The sequence below is a fragment of the Rhincodon typus genome, chromosome 35 (assembly GCF_021869965.1).
Source record: "Rhincodon typus isolate 14 chromosome 35, sRhiTyp1.1, whole genome shotgun sequence".
NCBI lineage: Eukaryota > Metazoa > Chordata > Chondrichthyes > Orectolobiformes > Rhincodontidae > Rhincodon > Rhincodon typus.
This window is the reverse complement of record NC_063366.1, coordinates 12348815-12369990: the sequence shown is the minus strand read 5'-3', so window position 1 is coordinate 12369990 and position 21176 is coordinate 12348815. Positions and strand designations below refer to the sequence as shown.

Here is a 21176-nt window from a genome sequence, read left to right as displayed (position 1 = left end):
TTATTATTATTATTATTATTATTATTATTATTATTATTATTATTATTATTATTATTATTAGTTGGGGAGAAAAAGCAGGAGATTGACACAAGGTAATAATACTTTTTTAGAGAATTGGTGCAGGCACAAAAGGCCACATGGCTGGCTTCTGTACTGTAGCTGTTGTGTATCCAAACTATACCTGTTGCAAGTCCCTTCATCCCTTTAGATTTACAAGATCTATTGAATTAGATTATTGAAGCTTCATTTAGAATTTTTACTTGTGTTAGCACCTACTATTTGATTTGGATGGGAGTTCCTGAATCACCTACCTCTGATAAAGGTTATGCTCTAATATCCTAAACTCTACAGAGCCAGGCAGTGGAAAAAGCATCTACTCTTAAAACGTTCACTTGAATCACCTCTTAAAGTTGTACGTAGCTCAAGTTTGGCTTATGCAGTCTCACAATTGTGTGTTTACTCCTTGTCAACCTTTGGAGCTTTGTTAAAATTAGAGTAAATCTGCATTCCTTCAAAGATTAACGCATCCTTTATGCAGTGCCTAGAACTGTACATAGTACCCTAGAGCACTGTCAAATCCAGCTTTGTATCGTGTAACAAAAAGTTTCTGCCTTTGTATTCTAGCACTTTAGGGAGAGAATTTTTTCCATTAGTCTTGCTGGTTTTTGTTTCTGTCCCTGACTGCTACATTTTACTAGGTGTAGAGCTGGATGAACACAGCAGGCCAAGCAGCATCAGAGGAGCAGGAAGTCTGACGTTTCGGGCCTAGACCCTTCTTCAGAAATTTCAGTGTTCCTGCTCCTCTGATGCTGCTTGGCCTGCTGTGTTCATCCAGCTCTACACCTTGTTATCTCAGATTCTCCAGCATCTGCAGTTCCTACTATCTCTGCTACATTTTACTGATCTGCATAGATTACTAAATCTGAGTCAGAAGTCAGAAACGCTTCACCTGATGAAGGAGCAGCGCTCCAAAAACTTGTAATTTCAAATAAACCTGTTAGCCTGTAACCTGGTGTCATGTGACATCTGACTTTGTCCACCCCAGACCCAGACCAACACCAGCTCCTCCATATCATTATTAAATCTGACGGGGAAGGAGAGGGGCAGGGGTTGGGGGAGAAAGTAGCGAAGGAATCCAGGGGTAGAAGAGGTGAGCGATGGGACCAGGAATCTGGCAATGATGTTAGGGAGTAGGGAAAAAGGGAGTGAGCAGGTCATGGGGGAAATGTTGAGAAGATGGTTGGTTGTGGTTTTAAATCTGTCTAGCTTTTTCTAGCAATAATCAAGGTACGTAAGTTGGAACCATTGGAGAGTCACTGGCAAACACAGCATTGGTTGCCCATCCTGAATTGCCTTTGAACTGAGTGGCTTGCTGCGCAATTTGAGAGGACGCTTAAGTATCAACCACAGTCACATATAGGCCAGCTTGGTTAAGGATGGCAGATTTCCTTCCTTAAAGGGTATTATTGATCAGGATGGGTTTTTATAACAATTAACAATTGTATAACTGTAGTAATATAATAACTTTATAACAGCTGATTCCAGTCATCACTACAGACACTTTCTGATTGATTTGAACCATCTCCTCAAAGCATTGGCCTGGCCCTCTGATTATTAGATCAGTGACATTATCAGCATGCCTTGAATGCTGCATTATCTAAGGAATTGTGGATGGAGTCACTCTTTGGATAAGATGTTTGAATGAAAGCCTTGATAATCTCATGCTACATCAAAAAGAGATCAGTGAGCATATGAGCAGAAGCAGGCCACTCAGCCCTCAAGCCTAGTCCATCATTCAGGTAAAATCATGGCTGATTACTGCACATTTCCACCAATCCTCAATGACCTTTCAATCCTTTGCTTAGCAAGAATCATAGAAATTTATAGTACAAAAGAAGACCATTTGACCCATTGTGCCTGTACCAGCTCCTGAAAGAGCTACCCAGCTCGTCCCACTCTCCAGCCCTATCTCCGTAGCCCTCTAACTTCATCACATCCAGCTCTCTTTTGAAACCTCCTATGGAATTGGCCTCCACTACTCTCCTAGGCAGTGCACTCTAAATCCTAGCAACTGTCTAAGTAAAGTTTCTCCTCCTCTCACTCCTAGCCCTCATCCTGACCATCTTGAAATTATGACCCCTAGTTACTGACATACCAACTGGTGTAAACAGAATATACTTCTTTACCCAGTTAAAATTGTTCATAAGTTTGATCACTGCAATAAGGTCACCTCATAATCTTGTCTACTCCAAGGAGAATGAGCCTAATGTCTCTCGACTTTCCTTGTATCTAAAATCCTTCATTCCTGTTACCATTTCTAGTAAATCTTTGAACTCTGTTCAGGGCATTGACATCTATATATCGATATCTGCCTTTAAAAATTCAGCCTCTGTTTTTGAAGAAGAGTTCCAAAGACTCCTGTTCCTCTGTGGTGGGGGGAAAAAAAAATCCTCATCCGTTTTGAATGGCTGTTCTCTTACATAATACATAATACATAAACAGTGACCCCTATGTCCAGATGCTCCTGCAAGTGGAAATATTTGTTGCACGTGCACCTTGCCAACACCCTTAGGATCCTGTAATTTTCAATCAAGTCATCTCTTAATTTTCTAAAGTCCAGTGAGTCCAAGCCTAGCCTTATCCAGTCTTTCCTCATAATGCAACCCATCTATTCCAGAGCCTTTTCACATGCAAAATGGCTGGATTTTGAAATTTGCTAACTCAATCTGTATGCACAAATATGAGAAAAGACTAACTTGGTTCATTGAGCCTGGCTCAAGAAATCACTGCAACTGAATGAGGACAGCCCCTGGAGTTCCACTCCATCAGTTATGCAATCTTCTGGGGAATTTGTAGGCCATTACAGGAGCGGGAAACAATGGAGAAATTCCCAATTTCTGTTTTACCTGTGCTGACAACTCAAAACAAATAACACACTGACTTCTCTGTTTCAGTGAGTCCCTGTTAACTGGTAACTTATTACTGGTATTATTAATGCAGAGGATGGCCAGGAAAATCTACTGATCTCTTGCAAGATCCCTCCACTTTCTAAGTTAAATAATTTGCCCACACACTCCAGTGCCTTCCAACATATTTAGTGTTTCAGTGAAATTGTCCTGAAGTACACTCCTCCCCTCTTTTTTTTTTTTCATTCCCCACCACCCCCCCAGCCCTGCTACCGACAGACCTATCTATTGTCATACATAAAGGCTGTTAGATTGTGGGATCATTCTAGTGACCCTCCTTTGTATCACCCAGGGCTCAAAAACTGGACAGTTCAGTCTAGATATGACATAATCAGGGCTTTTGTCAGGGGCCACTTTTTTTTTTCATGTTGGATTATAAACCTGAATGGTGGGTGGATTTGCTATATAGTGAAATACCAGAAGAGCTTTCCAACTTGGAAGAAAAAAATCAAGTGATGCACATTTTTGGTTGATGAAAATAGTGTTGTTTTTGGGGTGGTGTGATCATCGCATTATTGAGTCAGAGTGCCACCACTAGTTCTTGAGTTAGAAGAAAACAGCCTGACAACCTCCCGTGGATTGGTCCAGCTGCAGTTTGTTACAGATGTGTAAATGTAGAATAGCAAAGACATCTGGACCCAGCTAAAAGAAAGCATCTCTGTCTATCTTATGGCTATTTAGATGTTTTCAAAGTGGGTATAGTTTAAATTGTGAACAAAAACAAAGTTGCTGGCAGGTCTGGCAGCATCTGTGAAGGAGAAAACAGGGTTAACGTTTTGGGTCCGGTGACCCTTCCTCAGAACATCTTCAGATGCTGCCAGACCTGCTGAGCTTTTCCAGCAACTTTGTTTTTGTTCCTGATTTACAGCATCCACAGTTCTTGTGGTTTTTATATAGTTTAAGTTGTATAGTAGCAGTTTAGAGATCATTTATTCTTCTCTGCCATTGTTAAAGTTAATTTTATTTACAGTAGGTGGAGTCATTTTCTGTTGATGACAAAACCTGATGTGAATTGCTCCCGTTCGGAATAGCAGTCAATCAGGTGAATTGATTGTCTTGACGGTTAAATTTGGGTAACACATTTTGTGGTGACTTTTGGCATGCATCATTCATGGAACAGTGTGTCAGGTAATGATCGTCTCCAACAGGAGAGAATATTATCATCTAACATTGACATTCAATGCAATTACTATCGCTAACCCTACCTTCTCTCTCACTGTCTGTCCTGCCACCACAAATACTTCCCAGCACTGCCAATATCTTGGGGAATACAATTGACCAGAAGCTAAACTGGACTTGCCATACCAATAGCGTGGCTATCAGAGGAATTCAGAGGCTGGGAATCCTGCAGTGAGTAACTCACTTCCTGACTCCCTAAAACTTGACCGCCATCTACAAAGCAGAAGTCAGGACTGTAAAAGAATACTCTCCACTAGGCTGATGCATGTCCAACAACACTCAAGAAACCTGACACTATCCAACCCAAAGCAGCCACTTGATCAACCCATTTACCACCTTAGATGTTCACTCCCTTCACTCCTCATCATCTACAAGATGCACGACTGCAACTCACTTTGACAGCATCTTCTAAATTGGCTCTACAACTAGAAAGACAAGGACAGCGAATATGTGAGAACATCATCACCTGCAAGTTCCTTTCCAGGTCACAGAGCATCCCTCGGAGCTATAATCACACTTCCTTCATGGTGACTGAATCAAAACTCTGGAATTCCCTTCCCAATAGCATTGTGAGCATACCTACAACACATGGACTGCAGTGGTTCATGAAGATACATCACTACCACTTTCTCAAGGGAAAATAGGGATGAGCAATCAACACTAGCTTCCCAGAAACAAATATTTTAAATGGGGTCCTCATACTCATGCAGATCTTGTGTTATTGCAAACTTGTAGAGAGTACCAACAGCACATTCAGCTCACTACTGAATGTAGATTTGTGAGCAGCCTGTGGTGTCCTTGTCTGAATCATTCTGAGCCACCACTAACAACTGGTTTCCACATATTCAATGACGAGCCTCTGTCAGTTGGGAAGCAATCGGTTACTCATTGCAGGATCTGGCCTCCTATCCCACAGCTCTGCTCTCTTTATAAAATGGCACATTAACTGTGGGAGCTACTTCCTATCCACCAACCATTATATGAGTAGTTTGGAGTGATGCTCTTTTTTTTCTTGAACAGAAATGATTTTATTTATTATTGCCACACCTACCTAGGTACAGTGAAAAGTTTTGCACGCGGTACAGGCAGATCATACTTTCCAAAGTGCATTAGAGTAATAGAACAGAGTGAGGAATACAACGTTATGGCTGCAGAGAAGGTGAACAAAGAGCAAGGTCAACATTAAATTTGAGAGACCCATTCAGAAATCCAGTAGCAGGGAAGAAGCTGTTCTTGAATCTATTCCTACGTGTATACAAACCTTTATATCTTCTGCCTGATGGAAGAGGGTGGAAGAGAATTTCACCAGGGTGGCAAGGATCTTTGATTATGTCGGCCCAGTGTTTCCTAAATTTTCTGGGTGAATCCAATCTGAAGATTCCTTGAGCAATTTTGTGAGCAAGGCCCTGCATCCAAATTTGGCTGTACCTACACACTGGCTTTTTATCTTTCACAATTATTGCATGTCCTGTCCTCTGGCTAATCCAATTTTACAGTTCATTATCTTTACTCTTCCTTTGTTGTCGTCAGTCTCAAGTGTTACAACAGAGACAGACATCAAAATCTAACCAGCCTTGCTATCCCTGTATTCACAACACAATAAAATTAAAATACTTAATGACCTTCTAAACTGACTCCAATAGTTCCGAACCAGACTTGGTGAATAACTGGTACAAGACACTAGTTTATAGGTTAAACAAAAGATTTAACAATTTAGTAATAATACAGCAATTTTAGCAGAGAAAAGTTAATCAATAAACTAATCTAATCAATGTCAATAATGTCAACTCAAACGTATTTATTTTGAGCCCTTGCTCACAAAGAAATTAGGGATAAATCAAAAATGAAAAATTAAGTGGAATGTAACTGGTCACTTCACTTAAGCAGTCTCTACAATCTGTAGCGTCACCAGCACATGTACCTTGCTTGGTTTCTGACAGCATCAATACATGCAAATATCTTCCAACAGGCTCCAAGGAATAGCCACTTAATTCTTATAAATTCTATTCTCCAAACTTTCAATAAATTGTTTCTGGTTGTCCCCTCATTATCAATCAGACCTCTGTCCCAAAACCAAAAACAAGTTCAAACTGTCCATGCCGGACTGGCTGTCCCCCCAAGAGGTCCCAGTAGATCTTTAACATCTGTAAGTACATGAATAGGAAAGGCCTGGTTTGGCCACATCTGGAGTATTGTGTCCGGTTCTGGTTGCCTCATTACAAGAAAGATATGGAAGCGTTGCAAAAGGTGCAGAGGACATTTACCAGGATGTTGCCTGGAATGGAGGGAAGGTCTAACGAGGAAAGGTTGAGAGAGCTCGGGCTTTTCTCTTTAGAACGACGAAGGATGAGAGGTGACTTGATAGAGGTGTACAAAATGATCAGAGGTATAGATAGAGTAGACAGCCAGAGACTTTTTCCTAGGGTGGAGGTAGCTATTACAAGGGGGCATAGTTTTAAAGTGAGTGGAGGTAGATATAGGGGAGACGTCAGAGGTAGGTTCTTTACTCAGAGAGTGGTAGTGGCGTGGAATGCATTGCCGGAGAAGGTAGTGGAGTCGGCCTCATTAGGGGCATTTAAGTGGCTATTAGATAGGCATATGGATGATAGTATAAGGTAGGGGTGGAGGTTAAATAGACCTTAGGTTTAGGGTAAAAGTTCGGCACAACATCGTGGGTCGAAGGACAGGACAGCACAGTACAGGCCCTGTGTTCTATGTTTGGAGGCATATATGGGCCAAACGCGGGCAGATGGGACTAGTTTCGTTTGGGAACATGATTGGCATATATTAGTTGGACTGATGGTTCTGGAGGAGCTGTACATTGTAACTGCAGAACCATTACCAACAACAGTTGTCTTAGGAAGAATAAGGAGAAGTTGGATAAGGTCTAGAATAGTTTGTATTAATTTTTGTCTGGAAGGTTGTAAAGAGTCCTTGTTGAAAGATGATGTACTGTCTATCAAGCTTCTATTCAGCACTGTTGAGACGATTCAAGAGGCTGTGAACAAAGAGGTAGGAGTGTCATCCAGGATAGGATTTTGTGTTGCAGTGACTTAATTTCACTTTTTTTCTTCCCTCACCTGCAGAGTGCAATTCCACAGCAGAAGGTGCTGCAACCAGTTCACCAGCCGTTCAGTACTGGATCAGACCAGACTACTTTCGACCTCATCTCTCGCTACAAGGAGCGCCCTTGGGAATATCTGCAGAGCGAAGGTGTTTGCTGCATATTTAAACAACTAGTCATGCTCCATACTGGCTCCACCACTGAACAGACAAAAACTGCTCAGTGATGCAGAATGATTTGCAGCAATTTGTTCAGACTGTGGGTTTCTCTTGCAAGCCGTCTCAGGCTGTGCTGATCACTCTTTGTAACCAGAATGACCTATGATATTTAAGTAAAATATGAGGGCTTTCTTAAATGTATGAATGTGGGCAGAGAACTTAACATTGATGAAATTGTTGCTCAGTTACTGAGAGAGCTGGTTGCAGGATATGCTTCACCCTGGCTCATTGTGGGGTGTCACTTAAAGAAGTATGGGTAGCTAGGCTGTCTCTTTGACATGCACACTCTGCATCTCCAGATATGTCTGATCATTTCTGTCCTGGAGTTAGTTCTGCATATGATTGATGACTTTGTTACATTAACCATAGCCTTTTAAAATGGTTGCATTCTGATTCATTTTATTTGTGCTGACCACTCAATGGCTGAGCATTTGAACATCAAGGAGATTCAGTGATTATGGCTAATTAGGACTTGAATTTTTCTTTCTGCTAGTCTGGTGGATCTCTGATCAGGTGTAAGAGTGTTACAAAAATGTTGGACAGCGAGGGATTAGCTGGGACAGAAGGTCAGACACTATCCTTTGTCCCCTCTGGGACTAGTGGGGCAGTGAGCCAGACTCTGTCCTTTGCCCTTTTCTCCACTACTAGATGGGATAATCAGTCAGGTGGTTCATGCTTGCTTCATAGAATACAGCGTTCCTGCTAGGGTCGTAATCCCACCCAGGGCTTTGGTCGGAAAGTGGGTGTGAAGAGGAGTGGTGAATGGGCTTGGTTGTTACTCTTCGTGACCCCCCTCCTCCTCCAACACCAGTGGAGTTTCATAAGAAGTTGTTGCACAAATGGGTCATAGCCCAGATTTACTCCTCTGTCAACTTTTAGAACACCCCTGATTTGTATCATCATGCAGCTTTTACAGACCCAGAACTAATGATGCGTTTTCAACCATAAAGAATAGTCCTCAACTTTCCAAGATGATGCTCCAGGTCACTTGTTCCATTTATTTTTGTCACTTTTGTTAGCTATTGCAGGATCTATGTTGGGGTGCGGGAAGAGGGATGTTTGACTGACTGTTAAGACTCATTCAATCAGGTATCAGGAAACTCGGTTCAGTTTGATTGGCCATGCTCCCTGAGGATAGATGTGTCAGGCAGTCGATGGCAGAGGATAGTCTAGGTGAATGTGAAAGCTCCAGATTTGGCAACTTTGACTCCACTCCCCACCCCACGCACCTTCCCTACTCGCAACAACTAATAGGCACTAATCCACATGACAGTGGTTGAGTTAACCTGGGCTGAGAGCTCAGATGGAGATTGTGGCCTTTATTATGCTCTGGCACTTTGCATAACAACTTGTAGACTTGCTGGCCGAGTCATGTGGAAGTTGTGCTTGTGAATTGTAGATTTTTAATGGCAAATCCAGAAATCAAAATTCTTTTGCTGAAAGATAGTGATTCAAGGATGCAGTCCCTTGGCTTTAATTTTCCCTCAGTCTCTTTCTGTGTCGTGTTGCAGAATACATTGAGCGTTATGGAAAACAGCCTGTCTGGGCTGACTATCGGAGGAACCACAAAGGTGGCATCCCACCTCAGAAGACCCGGAAAACCTGCATTGTAAGTTCAGCGTGCTCGTAGTAGGGCTGTTTAGTTTTAGGTTTTGTAGGGTTTTTTTTTATTCTTACTAACCCACCTGTCTTGAGTGCTGCGAACAGATAGATTAAGTACAGAGAAGTTGACTTCATGGGTGGACAGATCAAGAACACAGGAGGCATGACCTTAAAATTCAAACTATGTGGTTCAGAAATTAGAAAGTTCCTTTTGATGTAAAAGAGGAATGAAAGTTGGGAACTAGTGGCCTAAAAGGCAATGGAGTGAACTTAAATATTTGAGACAGAGATTAGTAAATTTTTATTAAGGGTGTTGAAGGACATGGTGAAGGTATGTGAAGAAAAAGCTGATAACTGGAACAGTGGTACAGATTAGGCATGATGTAACTGGAGGGCAATGGGAGCTTGAAATAAAAACATAAAAAAATTGCAGAGTTGATATTTTGGGTTGGAATGAAGATTGTAGACATACAAGTTTCTCCCATTGTGATTGTTTGTCTAGTTCCTTTTTTTTGAAAATTATTGTTAATCTGTTCTCTGAAACAATTTACTGTGGTTTAAACAAGCAGCCTCCTCTGCCTCCAACCTATGGTTCTTTTGCCTTTCTTTGTCATCCTTATTCACTGTCAAAGTCCCCTGTGATTTTGGACAGGTTCCTTTTAAGTTCCATTTTCACCTTCCTTGAGAAATCTCTCAGCTTCTCCCCCCTCTCTATGTGCACTGATGTCCCCTATCCTTTTTTATGTTCCAGTCTATCCTCTGCATCCTCTCCAAGGCCTTCCTACAGGTGTGGTGTGCAGAAATGCTCTACAATGAAAGTGAGGGTATTGGGTGAAAAGATGATTATACCTTCCAAACTTTTGTATTCGGTTACTTTATTATTGAAACCAAGGATGCTATGTCATATTTTAACAGCCTTCACAACTTGGAGTTAGATGGACAGGAGGTGGGAGGAAGTATGCTTGAAGTGTAAATGACTGCTCATGGACTAAGTGGCCTGTATCTGGAGTCAAAACAGAAAACGCTGAAAATATTAAGCAGGTCCATTGTGCCCTGAAATGCTAATTCTGTTTCTCCAGAAGATGTTTGACCTGCTGAGTTCTTTCAACACTTTCAGTTTTTATTTCACTTTTTCAGCGTCTAGAACGTTTTGTTTTCGTGTCAGTGTAGCATGTTTTTGTGCTTTAGAGTCTGTGTAATTCTGCACCACTCGTGTTGCAATCTTTTGTCTGAAAAGGTTTGTGCATGTAAATTGCCAGCTCTGTTCTCCTCTCCCCACTGCATTTTAAAATTGGACCATTTTAACAAATTACGTTTCCTCTTCTGCAGAGAGGTGACAAGATCAGTGGTAATCCTTGCCCCATATGTCGAGATCCAAAGATTCAGGTCGACCACAGGGTGAGCATTTTCGTTTCGGACAAATGCCTGTGTATTTTTATTGATTCAGACAATATGGCTGACTCTTGCAAGTCTGCATTTACAACTCTTTTTTTTTTTTCCCACATTTCCCTGAAAAGTGGGTGGTTGGGGCTTCAAGTAAATCGCTATGACTTGCTAGGCTAGATTTGATGGGCTTTTGGAGTGGACCAGTAGACCAAGTAAAGTTTGCAAACTCCTTTTATGCATGGAGTTACACAGTACAGAAACAGAAACTCATCCATACTGACCATGTTTACCAAGCTAAACTAGATCCATTTGTCTGCATTTGTGCCATATACTTCTAACCCTTTCCTATTTGCGTAACTGTCCAAATGTTTTTTCAAATGTTGTAACTATACCTGAATCTACCACTTCGTCTGGCAGTTCATTCCACAAATGAGCCACCCTTTGTGTGAAAACCCCTCGGGTCCATTTAAAATCTTTCTATTCTCACCTTAAAATTATGCCATTTAGTTTTGAACTCCCCCCACCCTAGGGAAACGACCTTTGCTATTCACCTTATCTATGCTCCTCATGATTTTATAAACCTCTGTAAGGTCACCCCTCAACCTTCTCCACTCCTGAGAGAAAAAAGTCCCAGCCTATCCAGCGTCTCCTTTTAATTCAAACCCTCCAGTCCCGGTAACATCCTGGTAAATCTTTTCTGCACTCTTTCCAATTTAATAATATCATTCCTCTAGCAGGGCGGCCAAAACTATACAAAGTACTCCAAAAGTGGCCTTACTAACATCTGTATAGACGCAACATGATGTTCCAACTCCTATACTCAATATTCTAATCAGTGAAGGCAAGCATGCCAAATGCTGCCTTCACCACCCTGTCTACCTGTGACTCCACTTTAAAATAACTGTGTTCCGACACTCCTAGGTCTCTCTGTTCGACAGCACTCCCCAGGGCTTTACCATGAAGTCTTGTGTAAGTCTTGCTGATGTTCGTCTTATCAAAATGCACTACCTTGCATTTATTTAAATTAAACTCCACCTGCCAATCCTTGGCCCATTGGCCCAGTTGGTTGCGATCCTGTTATATTCTCAGATAATTTCATCATACCACAATTTTGGTATCATCCACAAGCTTACTTGCCATGCTTTCTAAATTCTCATCCTAACTGTTCATATAAATAACCAGCAACAGTAGACCCAATTCCAGTCTCTGCGAAACACCATTGGTCACAGGCCTCCAATCTGAAAAACAACTATCTACCACCAGTACCCTCTATTTCCTGCAGTCAAGCTAATTTTGTATCCAATTGGCAATCTCTCCCTGGATCCCATGTGATCTAACTTTACTGTCGAGTCTTCCACATGGAACCTTGTCAAAGGCCTGCATGAAGAACATTTATTTGTTGAAAAGCAAGGTTTTTACAGTGATAATTTTTAATACTGACTGCCCGCTGGGGGAATGTGTGGCATTATGGTAATGTCAGTAGATGAGTAATTTAGAAGCCCAGCTGAATGGTCAGGAGTCCTGAGTTCAAATCCTGCCATAGAGATGGAGGAATTTAAATGTAATTAATAATAAATCTGGAATAAAATTCTAGTCTTCTAAATAGATTATTAAACTGCTAGATAGATAGGAAAAAAAACACCTGGGCATTTGTGGAAGGAATCTGCTGTCCTTAGCCAATGTAGCCTACATGTGACACCAGATTCTCAACAGTGTGACTCTGAACTGCTGTCTGAAAGGCCTAGCAAGGCTCATCACCTCTAATTTTCTTTCCTGCTGCATGGGCTCTGACGTTTATGTTCAGTGGAGACTTCGGAACTGGAAGTTAATGCTGCAGTCAGCGTGCTGACATTGATTGTTATGTGCAGAACCCTGAACTGAGAATGTTTCTCATGACCATCTGCTCAAGGGCTGGGCAATAAATGCTGGCTTTGCCAGTGCTGTTGACTCCTTGACAATAATTCTATAAAAATTCACCCTTGGCATCACACAAAATTCTCATCTAAGGGTTCATGTCTCTCCAAGCCTCACCATTCCCTGTATCTGCAATTGCCTCCAACCTTCTGCGATCTCTTTCCCTCCAATGCTGATCTCTGAGGTACCCCTTAACTCCGTATCATTAGGGCCTGTGCCTTCAATTGCCTTGGCCTCATGCTCTGGAATTCAGTCCATGAACACTCTAAACTCTCTGTCTAGGTTTTAAGAAGTGAGTTAAAATATAACTCTTTGATCAAGCTTTCAGTCATCTGTCCTGATAATCTCCTTGTTATTGAATTTCCAAGAAATTTGCTGTTGGCACGACTTAACTGTGAAGAGTGTGCCTATAATCCACAGGCCATCCCAAAAATCTATAAATTTCAGATTTAGCTGAGGGGCTGCTATTTAGTACAGTTCACACCAGATTTTGTCATTAACAGAAAATAACCATTTATTATAAACACAATTAATTTTAGCAAATTACAGAGAATCTATGACTGTGCAGCTTATACTTCTTCAAAAGTGCCAAATGCATGTGTGCTTGCGCGCACACTCACATTTAAGATAAATTAGTTGACAGTACAGATGAAAGAATATCAAAGGGCAAATAAAATTCCACAAATCAGAAATCCAGACCAAAGATTGAGTTATTTTCTCTGCATCATTTTTGATTTTTAGCTGTTTTCTGATGGCTGTTCTTTGATTTAATGGTTTTTCACCTGTACTAGTCTTGCCAAATTATTGGTGATTAGAGCTATTCAGAGAATTAACAAGTTGAACCTTCTGTTTCTCTGGAAAAGAGAAGACGGGGAAATGACCTGATGTAGGCCTCCTAAAAGTGTTAGACAAAGTTGACATGGAAGGAATATTCCTAATTGTGAGAGAATCCAATACAAGATTGTTACTGATCAGTCCAAGAGGGAAATTAGAAATTTCTACATCTAGAAGATGGTTAGAACATGGAACTTGCTACTACAAAAAATGGTTGATCTGAATCGTGTAAGTGCTCCCAATAGGAATACATGAGAGAAAAAGGAATAGGGAGATTTACTGATGGGTGGAATTGGCAGAAGATACTTGACAGCTAAGCACCAGCACACTTTGGTGGACTGAGTGTCCTGTTGCTGTTCTGTATCTTCCATGTAATTTGGGATTTATGATAGTATATAATTGATAGCACCACAGCAGGGCAGAGCTTATGTTGAGTTAGGTTGTCTAGATCATCCAGTGCTCATTGACTCTGTGGGTTTCATTTCCTACAGAATGTGAAACTGCTGGAACAGTTCATTTGTCCTCACACTGGTACCATATATCATCCGACCAGAACTGGTAAGAATCAGATTTACCACTTCTTTGTTACTTTTAATACACAGAAATTTGAAACTTAAACAAAATGTGTTCTCACGAGTGAAATACATAGCAAATAGAGTCTGTTTGCTGTTCAAATAAGGTATCTGGCTTATGGTTGAACCTGACAGACCAGAAGGTCAGAGTTTCAGTGGTTGATTTTTAATGATCTTAGCTATGGATTGGGAGTAGTTTCTAACTGAGATCAGTTACTATCATTTCTCCCTCTGGGGTGAGCTGGGGCACTGCTCAGACCCTGGACTTTAAGGAAAACAGGAGTAAGCCATTCAGACTGTTGAGCCTGCCCCACTATTGAATACAGTCATGACTGCAAACACTTCAGTGGCTTTTACCCATCCCATCCCTGTAATGGTGTTTCCACTGTTTAATAGAAATCTCTATCTTTAAACATACCCACAGGCTAAGTTACCACAGCCCTCTGAGTTAGAGAATTCAAGGTTCAGAACTCACACGTAAGACAATTCCTCCTCACCTCGGACCTAAATGGCATTCCCCCTTTTATTTTTGAATTGTGCCCCTGTTGCATCTACCTTGTCTCACTTTAAATACTTTGTAGGTTTCAATGAGGTCACCTTTCTCATTTTATGAAATTCTCGCATGCAAACCCAGTTTGATCACTCTCTTCTTGGGACAGCCCTAACCTTTTAGGAACAGGTCTGACGAACCTTTTTCTCAATCCCAATATGGCAGTAATATCTTTTTTCTGAGCTAACAAGATCAAAACTACACACTGCAGGTGTGGTCTAGCCAAGCTCCTATAAAATTGAAGCAAATCTTCACTCAGAATCCTCTTACAATGAAGGTTAACCTTCCATTGGCTTGCTGGATTTGCATGTTGTCCTTTGGTAATTTATCTACAAGGACACCTGGGTTCCATATTATATTTCATTTGCCATGCTCTTGTCTATTCACTAAATCCTTCTGAAGCTGTTTATCTTTTTTGCAACATTGCTATTTAGCTTTTATAGCACCCAAAAATTTGGATGATTGAGATCTATTGTGAACAGCTGGGGCCCAAGTACTGATCATTGTGATACCCCACAAGTTGCAGCCTGCCAACATGAGAATGACCTATTTATTCCGACTGTTAACCAATCATTTAATTATGCCAGAACATTATATCTCATCCCATCTCATGTTTTAATTTTTCTGAACAGTTTCCTGTAGGGAACCTTTGCTAAAGTCTAAGTTTACTACCTCTATTGGATTCCATCAATTTTGTTAGTAACAACTTCAGAAAAGTTCCCAAGTTCATCAAACACAATTTCACATTCGCAAATCTATGCTGACTGTGCCAAATCAGATCACTATCATTCAAATGACTACTTATTACATCCTTTTATAATACATTTTTTAGAATGTCCCTACTACTGACGTAAGGCTCCTAGGTTGATAGTTCCCCGTTTTCTTTTACTTCCTCCTTTAAATAGTGGAGTGACGTTTCCTACTTTGCAATCCACAAATCGTTCTAGCCATGTCCTTCAACGTGCAGGACCTGACAGTCTAGGGGTTTTATCAACTTTCAAACCCATTAATTTCTTCAGTATAATCATCTTAGCATTGCTGATTTTCTTAACACATCATTGTCTCTAGCCACCTGGATCTCTAGCTCTGGGAAATTTCTTGACTCTTCCTCTGTAAAAACAGACACAAAGTAATCATTTAGCTTTTCTCCTTTCTCCCTATTATAAATTCTTATTGTCTTAACCAAACGTTTCCTTTTTACCCATCTAATTTGGTCCTAGGTGTTTGTATGAAACAGTACAAGAAGTTGACCAAAGCAATACAAGATGCTAAGGATCATGGTAAGTGATCTGGGCCATAGGGGAAACAAAAGTATAAGGTGAAAGGATTATGGAGAAATCCTAATCCACCTACATTGTGAATTATTTGGATTGAAACCTCTGCTGTAGTACATCATGCAGCCATTTAAACCAAATCACTCCATTTGACCCCTTGGAATCTAGAGGTACGTTGGGGTGCATGCTATTCTTTCATCAATAGGACAGGCATTCAATTGTAGCACACAGGAAATTATCTTCTGCGAAGCTGGTTGAAGAGTAGTGCAAATTTTCACTACAATATCATCAGTTTGACTTTTCTTTTCAATTATGCACATTCCTGCCTTCTTACAACTTTTTGTGTCTAACATCTTTCATTCTACACAGCTCCCAAAATTCTATCTTCTTCCAAATATAATCTTTTCATCATAGGTAGCGACAGATACCAGTCCTTAATATCTCCCATGGGTCAGTGTCAGGACATCTTGTGAAGGCCACTTGAGATATTTAAGACACTTTTTACATGCAAGTTGTTGGCACTGGAGGTGATGTTTTGTAAAGTGCCTTTTTCTGAACCAGACAAAGATCCTGAGTTATAACTGTTTTGTGCTGTGCATATTTTTAATCAGCTTGTTCAAATGTGTTAAATACACCTTTGAGAAGGTAGGACTTGAATCCAGGCCTCCTGGCTCAGAGGTAGGGCCCACGTATCTGTGCTGTAACTCGAGTAGATGGGACTTGAACACAGGTCTCTCGGTCCAGCGATAGGCACGCTACTACCGCCCTACAAGAGTGCACCGAGTTCCCATGCTGTACTAGCTAATGCTTGATAGTCCTCATTCCTGGCCAACCAGATGACAACTATGTGTTAGTAGCCACTTGTTGACTTCATGAGTTGAACGTTTTTAAAGATTAAGTGCATTGGCTCAGTTTATACTTGTAAAGGGTAAATTTAGAAAAAAAATTATTTAAGGCACAGTTCCTGACTGGTGTAATATAATTTGCTCCTTCAGGTCTGGTCCCTCACATACCCATGTCCTGCTCCTAATTCAGCTTTGCACCTCATTGCAGGTTTGCTTGGATTCCAAGTCCCACACATTGAGATCAATCTGGACAATTACTCTGGCTCACATGGGGCAGTGGGCAAAACCCCATCCCCACCCAGGCAGGAAGGTCCTTGGTACAGCTGGTATGATTGGCAGGATCCACCCGAGAAGGAGATTACTCGGATTCGCAAGATGTACAAACCCTTCCTGAAAGAGGACGTTGCTCAAACTTCAACTAAAACAACATAGCTTTTCAAATGATCCCAACACCAATTAATGGCCATGTGGGTGTGTTTCTAGAGCACGCTGAAATTTTGAATAAAATGTGAAAACACTCACTGTAGCCTACTCATTGCCATTCATAATGGATGGGGAACTGCTAGTTTAAATATTAAACAAAAAGTGACCAAGACAGTATTTACTAAGTCCAATACAAATTAATTTTACTGCCTGATGGTTGTGGCAGTATAGTTCGTAAAGGGGTGTAGAGATGGTACCTGGGATTGGTAAGTTTAAAAGGCACTCAGAATTTAAGTAATTACTCTTATCAAACCTCAAGGGTGCATACAGAGGACATTCTTGTTAATGTCTTGGCTATATTTCACTACACATCTATAATTTAAATATCTATCCTGACTAGTTACTGTGCTTATTCTCACTAGCCAGGGAAATTAAAGTATTTAGGCAGTGAATATTGTACACGCTGATGGTGGAAATTGTCAAAGGTAACAGTAACTTCCAAAAGGGAATACATTAAGTACACGATGGTCAATAAATTGCAGAACTCTATATAATAAAGAGGCAGGAGCACAGAAACTAATTGGTAATATCTACTGAAGAGACAGTGAAAAGGCAAAATTGTTGTGAAAAAGCATTGAGGAAAGCCAAGTCTAAGAATCCAAAATAAGGGTTTAGTGCTGCTGTGATTGCTTGCAATGGCACCTAGTTATGTGGCACAGGTCACAGAATAATGGCAATTCACTCAATCCCTGATGCACATTTCTTGATGTCTAGTTTATGATTTATATTAAGAGCGATCAGCAGGGGTTTCTGTATGAAATGTGCATGAAATAATCATTCACCTTGTAGGGTAGTCATGCCAAATGAAGTACGCAAAAATCCATGTCCCAGGCCATTGCCAAGATGTAGCACGCATTAGGGTAGAGATTAATTCTCTTGACTCTAGCTGATTCAGGCAGCTAGCCAGAAGCTAGCACACTGCATCTCCTTCAACCAGCCTATCAATGCTCTCAGTAAACTGGAATGTGTTCACATTTATCTCAGTGCACGTGGGGGGTAGAACAAAGACAAATCCTACACTTGTCACTTTGGATGAAATACACTGTCAGAGTTTAAGCCAAGCACACCAAAATAAAAAAGAAAATCTAGAGAAGTGTGAATATTGCTCCATTTGTATAAAGTGTGAGAATTTAGTATATTTATGCCAAGTAGCTGCTTTTCTGTTTAGTTACAACATTAAATTTGGATAGGCTAAAGCCAGGAAATAACATTCAAGAAAGTTTCAAATTTACAAAAGGAGTCTGAATAAACCACCCAAAACCTCAGTAAAGTTAGGGTACACAGGAGATTCAAGCCAACTACCCATACAAAGCCTGCCTCTTACTGGTGGAAATGCTGCTTTACAGTCAGCTTTCCTCAATAGGAATGTCTGAAGAGGATGCTGAACACCTGGAAAGGGTTAAGTAAGAGGGCTCAAGCTGAACCAGGCATCACAACAAATAACCAGTCAGTAAACAAAACCTATTTAACTGGTAGTGCCCTAATCATTTTACCACCCATTTGTTGAATCTCCTGTACCGATAATTATTCAGTACTAAAAATCGATGCAGAATGTGTCAGGTATGTTTCTTTAGTGTAAAATAATTTTATTTGTATGCTGTCTAGATTTTTTGTGGTATTTGTTCTCAATTAAAAAGTGGTCAGTTCTACAAAGCAAGTGCACTAAACAGTTATTTACACTTGGCACAAGATTAGTGCAAATGCAAAGTATTCTTTGATTTAATAAAAAAACCAAGCCCACTGTGCAATCCTAAATATGACCAAAGGTGAAACTGCTGCCCAACATTTAGCCAAGTCACTTAAGAGATTGAGCTCATACCACATAATTGTGTAATACAGCAGGACATAACTTGACATTTGGGAGCTGCAGATGCAAGTGATATTCCATCAATGATAAACAGAGTTCGTAAAAAGATAGGTGATGGGTGCTGGGACATCCCAGACCACTTCTTTCCAATTCATATACCATCTGCTGCACTTCTCCCCTGCCACCCCAATTATAGAAGTGATTCAGGGAAGGTACAAAGTGAATTGAATGCTTGAATAATGCAACTTAATACCTTGTCAAGTGTTTCTAGGACCAATTTCAGCAGTGTTGATGTCTGCTCCAGTGTGCCTTTACACAAATACAGTAATTCAAATTTGCACATGAGCAATCTTTGACAAAATACTGCAGACTCTGAAGCTACTTGGCTACTGTAGTACTGAATTTCAGTGAATCGGAAACCCTTTAAAGTCTCTTTTAAACATGCCGAAATCTGAGAAACCAGTATGCCTGAGCTGCTATAATGCAACAAACAGATGAAAAGGGCAAGACAACATATTTTCTATATTTAAGTCCAAGATGCTTCCAGTTTTGCTATCTGCACTTAGCTGCATAGCCCTTAAGACAAATAATTAAATGTGACTCGTATTCCTCTGGATGGATGGCAGCCTTAGTTCCTTGCATTCCATTTCCAAATGAATGATAAATAGTAACTAGACTTAACTCACAGTACTGATCTTCCTTTTGGAAAATGTGGATTAAATATAGGTTGAGATGATGCCATCAAAGAGCGATGTCACATACCTGCTATTCACATGCTCCATTATAATACAATTCCATCATGAAAGCACTTTCATAGATTGGAATTAAATTACATCCATAATCTATTCTGCTCTGATATTACACAGCAGCTCACCAACAGCTTACTGTTACTGTCACTTCTGTGGATTGGTTGGAACTTAGCTTCTGGTTAATTCATTTCAAGCATGTCCTGCAGCCCATGAAGAAGGTCAACTTTACCACAGAAGTGGCCATTAGCATAACAGAAGCCAAGCCTTGCATTTTTCATGGTGCCCTGCTAAATCACCCTCATGCAAAAGGGAACTGAAAAGGTCAGACTGAACTGTCAAGGAGCAGCTTCCCAGTTGGACTGTTTACTGCTACACTTCTATGGAAAAAGAACCAAGCACGAGCCGTGAGGGACCCACCTCTGAAATGAAATCCCCCGACTTAATGCAGTAAAATAATAGATATTGCTCAAAAGGCACAGCAGAACTATCAGCAACTGGACAGCTGAGGCAAGTACTTGAAATTCAGAATTCAGTCCTGAAGGGCCTACCAAAACTATTACATATGCTGCATTTCTTTGAAATGCTGACTGAACTGTCCATGACCAGGGTTATTTTAATATTTGCAGTATTTTATAATCTTATTATTCAGAGGGCACAATGCCACTCTAAAGAGAAGTGAACATCTGTAGATCATCAAATGAAAATAGTTCTTTGTTTGGCATATCTCCCCCAATACTGTTAAGGACAACATCAGGTAGAAGCCTGCAGAAAGACGTAGACAATTTCTGCCTCTACCAATGTGAGGCTTCTGAATAGGCTAGGCTCCCCTTCCTGTTGCAATTTTATTTTGTTGAGTGCTGCTATTCATTCTCAACATTGTTCTGATGGCTAGAAAGACTTGAACCCGCAGTCGTGGGGTTTCAATCCTTCTGCCTGCAGTTGATGGTCTCTCCAAGTGCTTCCAGCACCTCACGCTTGTAATCGTCAAAGTTGCCGTCAATCTGGTTTATTGTCTGTTCCTCCACTACCCAGAGCTGGCAGTTAGTCTCAGTGATCAGCCGGGCATCGTGGCTCACAATAATTACAGCTGTGCAAAGAAAATGCAAGTATTATTACAGCACAGGCCATGTATTGGAGTACAAGTCAATGGTAAATTAATGCGAGCAGTCTTGCGCTATTAACATGCTAGATTGCAGTAGGGGCATGGATCAGTTTATGTTGAATTAACACAGCACTGCATGCTAGTATAATCTTGCGCATTATACCGATAAATGCAGTGTATCAGTATTGGCCTGTGTAGGATAACACAACTGGTGTCGCTTTTACTTTAGCCGAGGTCCTGTTCATAATTCACTAAATCCTGTGAATGATGAGGACAGAACTTTGCTTGTCTGATATTCAAAACAAAAGCTCACCAATTAGAAATAACCACAGCTTTTGAGGCAGTGGGTGGGTGGCTGTGTGAAGTCAGGGTAAAGAAGGGGTTTGCAGATTGCAAGAGTCACAGATGAACCAGTTACTGACAGTACTGGCTCACAAAATGATCAGCTGGACATGACACAAACTTTGAGACCACACCACAGAAAGATGCTGCACCTTCAGGAGAAAATGTGGACATAAAACTTTATGAAGGATACAGAACAGATTCATCAGAATGGTACCAGGAATGAAGGACTTGTACAGAAATAGTTTTCAAATCAGTCTGTCACGGCACACTGGTGTGGTGTGAGAAC

The 21176-nt window shown here is 40.7% G+C and overlaps 2 protein-coding genes across 8 annotated transcripts in view; one reads left to right on the top strand and one right to left on the bottom strand.

The window, feature by feature from the left end:
• mrps18b (mitochondrial ribosomal protein S18B) overlaps positions 1-16925 on the top strand; it is an 18429-nt gene extending 1504 nt beyond the window's left edge. For 2 of the 5 annotated variants that reach the window (XM_048616932.1, XM_020511872.2), the window contains exons 2-7: positions 7232-7358; positions 8939-9036; positions 10359-10427; positions 13655-13721; positions 15506-15565; positions 16613-16925. In XM_048616932.1, coding sequence (XP_048472889.1) covers positions 7232-7358; positions 8939-9036; positions 10359-10427; positions 13655-13721; positions 15506-15565; positions 16613-16836 — 645 coding nt within the window. In that variant the 3' untranslated portion in view covers positions 16837-16925. The remainder of the gene's footprint in view (positions 1-7231; positions 7359-8938; positions 9037-10358; positions 10428-13654; positions 13722-15505; positions 15566-16612) is intronic. The other 3 variants (XM_020511873.2, XM_048616930.1, XM_048616933.1) reach the window with 3 other exon arrangements.
• The window catches only part of abcf1 (ATP-binding cassette, sub-family F (GCN20), member 1), a 68095-nt gene continuing 59738 nt past the window's right edge, over positions 12820-21176 (bottom strand). For 2 of the 3 annotated variants that reach the window (XM_048616928.1, XM_020511877.2), the window contains one exon: positions 12820-20530. In XM_048616928.1, the coding sequence (XP_048472885.1) occupies positions 20364-20530 (167 nt within the window). In that variant the 3' untranslated portion in view covers positions 12820-20363. The remainder of the gene's footprint in view (positions 20531-21176) is intronic. The other variant, XM_048616929.1, reaches the window with a different exon arrangement.